Below are 6,340 nucleotides of genomic sequence, written 5' to 3'. Positions count from 1 at the left end.
TTCCCCCCCCCCCCCCCCGCCCCCTCCTCCCCCCCCCTTTATTTCCCCCCCCCCCCCCCGGAATTCTGCATGTACGGAGTTCTTGATCCATCCTCTCCAGGACTGCAGACCCTGAAGTGTTGCTCTGACCTCCCCTTAACGAGAGCCTCGTTAAATGGATGCTTCTGGGCAGATTCTCATTCTCTGTGATTGCCTTTTATTGCAGAGTCCGGGCTCTACCACTTCACGGGGGAAATGTAACTGGGGCCTCCCAGGGTTGGAGAAGCAGTGGGCAGAAAGACAGTAATCACTAAGATGACAGACATCACCCAACAGGGAGGGCGTTTGGATGGTTCTCTGAGATTCTGAGTGTGTGTATGGCCACCAAGTGAGAGTTAAATCCTCCTGAAAGGAGAGTGATACATTAGGGGGTCCCTGTGCTGTATCATCTGCAAAATGCCTTTGGACTAGGTTGCAGCAATAACCAAAAGTGTTCACTGTCTCCTGTTTTTCTCCTTTTATGAAACCTGCAGCAGAGCTTGGGGAGTGCGAGCTTCCAGAACACACACCAGAGCTTGTGTCTGAGTTTCGGTTCATTCCCAATCAGACAGAAGCGATGGAATATGATATCTTCCAGAGATGGAAAGAGTGCAGGTATCTTGATGCTGCTGTCTAGCATTCTGACATATTGATTTATTTTGTTATATGTAAGCGTTTGTCAGACTCTTTTGTGTACTGGTAGAATCGCTGTATTGACCACTGTTAAGACTGCAGCTCCAGCTGTAACTTTTCTCCTGGGCTTTAGTCCTCCTTTTCTAAAGGTCCACGTGTCATCTCTCTTTGGGAGACCTGCAACAAGAACCAAACCGTGCTCTTTCTCTCTCTCTGAAATACAGAGCCTGGTTCTGAGTTGCCCATTGCCTCCAGGGGAGCCACCCATGTCCTGGCGCATGCCCACACACCTGTGCCTCTGGCGACCCCCTGACCTGAACTTCTAGAGCAAACCTTTGAGAAATACACCCTATTGTAGAGGAACACTCAGTTGAGACCGGGTGTTGTACAGCATTACATTTCAGGAAATGTGGTCATCACGCCCAGACCCAGCTGTGCCATTTGTCTCTTCGGTGTTTTGTCCTGCATTCCCCTTGCAGTCACCACCCCGGTCTAACACTTTCGTGCCTGGACGACCAATGCTACCTGTCACCCGCAGGTTTCCCAGACATTAGCCTTTCCTCCCCAATGCATCCTCCTCCGCAATGCATCCTCCTCAAACACTGCCTGTTCCAAGTCACTCTTGCACTCTGGAACTTAGTGTGGCTTCCTGTTGTCGCCCAGTCATTCTGAAAAGCTCCTGTGACTTTTTTTTTAGTGGGAGGTGACATTAGTGTGTTCTTGTTGTGTAGTATTGGAACAACATAGAAGTGTGTGGATATAAAGTGATCCAGCTCCACCCAGTCACACACACAAACATGCACCCACCAGCCTCCCTGCAGGAAGCCATTGGTAACAGTCTATTGTGTATCCTAGTTTTTTCCTTTGCATTTACATATACGTATCTACACAAAAAACTATTGTTTTGTTTCCTTAAGTGGTCATAAGCACTATTCCGAGATCTTCCTGTTCAATTAATGGTATGTTCTTGGAGATCTTTTCACGTTAATATAAACTGGTGTCCCTCATTGCTTTAATTGCTGCCATGGCCTCGGCATTCTTCGGGTGTATGAATCACAGTTTACATGTATTTCCGTTGGTTTTTCTAAGGGGAAAGAGCCCTGCCCAGGCGGAACTGTCCTATCTGAATAAAGCGAAGTGGCTGGAAATGTATGGGGTAGACATGCACGTTGTCAGGGTAAGAACTGCGTGTGTTTAAGTTATTTAATTTTGCCGTTACTGAAAAACATGTAAACAGTTGCCAACAAAGTAACTTGTGGCGAGCAAACTGTTATTGCATTCTGCTCTGTGACGACCTGTTAGAACCCTCTACCGATTGTCACTTCGTTTGTTTGTAGGGAAGAGATGGCTGTGAATATTCTCTTGGACTGACCCCGACAGGCATATTAATCTTTGAAGGAGCTAACAAAATAGGCTTATTCTTTTGGTAATTTAGTTTTGTCTAATATTAAAAATGTCTTTTCCTATTTTGTGGTGGAATTCTATGTGATGGATGATTTTTGAGGGATATTTGCAACACCCAGATTCATTTTAAAAGCACACCATACTGTTGTCGTTGTGGGTGTATGGTAATTGCACTGAAACTTCTGGATAATCACACTTGAATGAATGAATGATTTTTTAAGCCAATCTAAGCTTAAAAAGTAGACAGGAAACTGCTGTTTGATGTGTAGATCATTTTACTGCTGACTCTACTTTTAAAAAGCTTTCTCTCTGACCAGGCCTAAAATTACCAAAATGGATTTTAAAAAGAGCAAATTGACACTCGTGGTGGTTGAAGATGATGATCAGGTAGGCTTGCTCCCCTGTTCCCCCCTGGCTGTGAATGATCCTGCATCGGAGTTACAGACACCCAGACGAGGACCCCGCACTTCCTCTTTCAGGGACGCGAGCAGGAACACACATTTGTGTTCCGGTTGGACAGTGCCAGGACCTGCAAGCACCTGTGGAAATGCGCGGTGGAGCATCACGCGTTTTTCCGCCTGCGGACGCCGGGGAACAGCAAATCCAATAGATCCGACTTTATCCGGCTGGGCTCGCGCTTCAGATTCAGGTAGGGAGCCGTTTTGGCAACATGGATCACATTTCAAAGGAGGACAACTGTTATTATCACGCGTTTTTCCGCCTGCGGACGCCGGGGAACAGCAAATCCAATAGATCCGACTTTATCAGGCTGGGCTCGCGCTTCAGATTCAGGTAGGGAGCCGTTTTGGCAAAATGGATCACATTTCAAAGGAGGACAACTGTTATTTGTGTGTGTGTGTGTGTGTGTGTGAATGGAGCAATGGATTTGAGTCCAGAGATGGGTTCACGTCCCATCCCCGCTTCTTTCTTAAGGTCTGACCTTCACGTAAGTCATGTAAGCTCTTATGGCCTCGATAAAGTGAAACTATTAATAACAAAATTGTTAATAGCTGACATCTAGCTAGAGCTGTGCTAGCCACTAGCTACATGTGGCTAATTAAATTAATGGATATCACCAGATAGTGCTGTGCTACAACTCCTCGTGTACCTTCTTAAGGTGGGTTCATTATCCCCATTTTACAGGTAAGGAAACTAGAGCCAGTGGGTTCCATAAGCTGCCTAAAGTCACACACAACTGGTAAGTGGGAGAGCTGAGATTCAACCCCAGGCAGTTTGGCTTTTATATTTCTGACCACTACTGTATTGCCTTTCACATGCCAATATTGAGAAATTTGGTGACATTAAAAAGGAGAGCAGATGTCAGTGTGTGTGTTTGTGTGTATGTAACCCAGGGTAAGCTTAATCAATACTTGAATCCGAAAACAGCCTGAAGAAATAGCTTATTCTGATGTATTTTTGCTTATGATTCTGAGACTGTGCTTCTCAAAGTGCATGAAAACTCCCTGGGTATTTGTTAAAAATGAGGATCAGTGACCTCCTCTGAGAGACCTTTACAGTCAAAATCTCTGGGCATGAACGGGTACGTGTGTGTCTAAGACTTGGGTGTGTGTATTTTAAACACGCTCCCAGGGTTGATTTTTGAGGCACATTTACAGGTCTGAGAATCGCAGATCCAAGACCTAAAATTTCTCACAGTTTTGTAACCTCTGCCCACATGTGGCTTGTCCCCAAACTCTGTTTAAAGTGCTGAGAGATTTGCTCATTTCATATTTATCTACCGTGCAAGGAAATGGCTGTGCACTTCTGTTTAAAGAATGAGTTTGTTTGAATGTATTTTTAAATGCTCCAAGAGTGGGGGGGTGAAAAAAAAGACCAAGTCCATTTTGAGAAAAAATTGAATCACAGAGTTCTGCAGAGGATGGAAAATGTCAGGACTGCAGAGGTTAGTGGGGATGCTCCATGCTATGCTGATTTCACTCTGGTTGGGGTGAGGAGGGAAGGATGGGGTGGTTGCCAAGGCAGGTTTCTCCCTCCTGGGAGGAGACTCCCCCAGGGTTCAACCCAGACCAGGCTCCCTTCTGCTCTTCAAGGAGAAGTGTAAGAAAGAAGGGGAATTTGGGGATGGGTTTGCCCTTTGGAGGCACAGAGCAGGTGGCAAGTGGCTCCTTCCTTCTGATTAATCGTAAACCAAGAGCGACTGGAATGAAGCAGTGGGGGCAGATCAAACAAAAACAGCATCCCTCCTGGAAGCCGCAGCTGGGTGTCACATTGCTGGAAACCAAGAAAGCCTTAGTGAAATAAGGAATGTTGCCCTTGGCATAGCAAGGAAAGTCAAGGTTTAGTTAAGTAGTCATTGATAACAGCCTTTTAAGAGATGAGTTAAATGTCTACACGATATGTTCCATAAAAGGTAATTTTATGGGCAACTCAACGTTCTCTTAATCAAATGTTTTAAGCATTCAGACCTGCTTGGTTTGTGCAGCCAAGTGGCTGGTACCTAAATTGTCCTTTGGTGGAAATATCTGCCCCATTATATATCCTGGATTGGGCAAAGGAGATTTTATTTCCAAACGGAGGGCTAAACTTAGTGTGTTTCTTTAAAGCTAAGTTGAAATGTACATTGGAGCTCTTGAAAATGTAGTGCGGGCTGGCCGGTTAGCTCAGTCGGTTAGAGCACAGCTTTGTAATACCAAGGTTCTCCATCCTGGCCAGCCACCAAAAAAGAAAAAAGAAAAGAAAATGTAAGTTCACTTCCAAATATGTATAATGTCCTGAGGTTCTGATACTGGTTAACATGCAATAAAATATTTACTTCCCAGCGGGCGGACGGAATATCAAGCTACCCACAGCGCCAGGTTACGAAGAACCAGCACCTTTGAGAGGAAGCCTAGTAAACGATATCCGTCCCGGAGACATTCGACGTTCAAAGGTTGTGTTTTCCATTCTGCCTTGGAATTTCACAGTACAGTTTAGTTGGTTAAGCCCCAGGGAGCTTGGCCAAGCAGCCTGTGAAGGAACTTTCTGCAGTTATGATCCATGCTGAAGCTTTTGGAAAAAATCCCAGCGGCGTTCTCTTGATGGGGATCAGGCTGCTTCTGCCATCCTTCTCCATTGGATTGCTCATTTGGTTCTCCCCCTTTTCCGTCTTTCTTTTCGTGTGCCTCTTTGCTTCTTTTAAACCTGGGACCAAGCCATGGGGCCTGGGAACATCATAGGTAAACACTTTTCTTGCCCATAGAAGATACTGCATCTTGAAAGGAAGCACCGTCCCTTCTCTCCACCATCTGTTACTTCTAGTGGGGACCTCAGATGCGTGGGAACTGGAATTCTGACCACAGAAGAGTAGATGCAGAACTTTTAGATGCTTGGCTTGGGTCCCACAGTCAATCCAAATACACCTCACCCTTGCATTGAGCCAAGTCCTGGGATGCCTGCCCCCTCCCCCTTTCTGGAGTCCCTGGACCTTGTTTGTCAGGTACTGCTGCATCTGTGCACCTGCGTGAGGCCTGGAACACAGGACATGCTCAGTCCATGCATGAGCAAGCTAGGCTCATTTCCATTTAAACCCAGCCTTCAAATCCTATCTCATAGCTCTTCTATCTCTACACTGGATTGCTCCTCTGTTCTGGACCACCCGACAGCACTGCGCTGTTTGCTTTTTTTTTAGCAGGGCCTCTGCAGTCAGCCCCCCTCGCCCCTTCTGTGTGTAGTTTACTCATAGTGGCTGTTTTGTAGGTTTTCCTCACATGGCTAAGGACTTTGTGGGCCTTCATAGGACCTGGCACCTCTACATACTCCCCTCTGGAATCTTTAACCTTCTGTTCCTTCCTTGTTGAACCAACAAGGCCATAGTGTCACGGCCAGAAATTCTCAGTCATTCTCAGCTGCTTTAGTGGAGGGAAAATGCCCACAGCTCAGGTAATGTGGCCTCACCTTTGAGAAAGGCCAGAGGACGGGAGCATGTCCAGAGAAGGCTGGTGGGTTGGTGCAGGGTCATTGCAGCCACTGGTGAGGGAAGGGCGAGAACTCTCTTTTCCGAGGGCAGTTGCCTCCCTGAGGAGGAGTGGGCTTGTGTGTGTGTAGGGGAGCATGTCCAGAGAAGGCTGGTGGGTTGGTGCAGGGTCATTGCAGCCACTGGTGAGGGAGGGGCGAGAACTCTCTTTTCCGAGGGCAGTTGCCTCCCTGAGGAGGAGTGGGCTTGTGTGTGTGTAATCCACCAGGTCACAGTTACCCAGAAGCAGCCCGGTGTAAGGAAGAATTTTCCAAAGATAAGAACAGTTATCTCCAGACAGTAGTGAGCTCCCAGTCCTTACAAGTGTGTGCA

General features: G+C 46.7%; 1 protein-coding gene across 1 annotated transcript in view; it reads left to right on the top strand.

The window, feature by feature from the left end:
- The window catches only part of LOC103605990 (band 4.1-like protein 4B), a gene marked incomplete at both ends in the record, with an annotated part of 97,451 nt that overhangs the window by 23,882 nt on the left and 67,229 nt on the right, over positions 1–6,340 (top strand). The window contains 6 exons of the mRNA XM_008590586.1: positions 513–633; positions 1,741–1,828; positions 1,989–2,077; positions 2,373–2,442; positions 2,535–2,704; positions 4,836–4,945. Of these exons, the coding sequence (XP_008588808.1) occupies positions 513–633; positions 1,741–1,828; positions 1,989–2,077; positions 2,373–2,442; positions 2,535–2,704; positions 4,836–4,945 (648 nt within the window). The remainder of the gene's footprint in view (positions 1–512; positions 634–1,740; positions 1,829–1,988; positions 2,078–2,372; positions 2,443–2,534; positions 2,705–4,835; positions 4,946–6,340) is intronic.

The sequence above is a fragment of the Galeopterus variegatus genome, unplaced genomic scaffold (assembly GCF_000696425.1).
Source record: "Galeopterus variegatus unplaced genomic scaffold, G_variegatus-3.0.2 Scaffold6218, whole genome shotgun sequence".
Classification (NCBI taxonomy): domain Eukaryota; kingdom Metazoa; phylum Chordata; class Mammalia; order Dermoptera; family Cynocephalidae; genus Galeopterus; species Galeopterus variegatus.
This window is presented reverse-complemented; position numbering and strand designations above follow the sequence as displayed.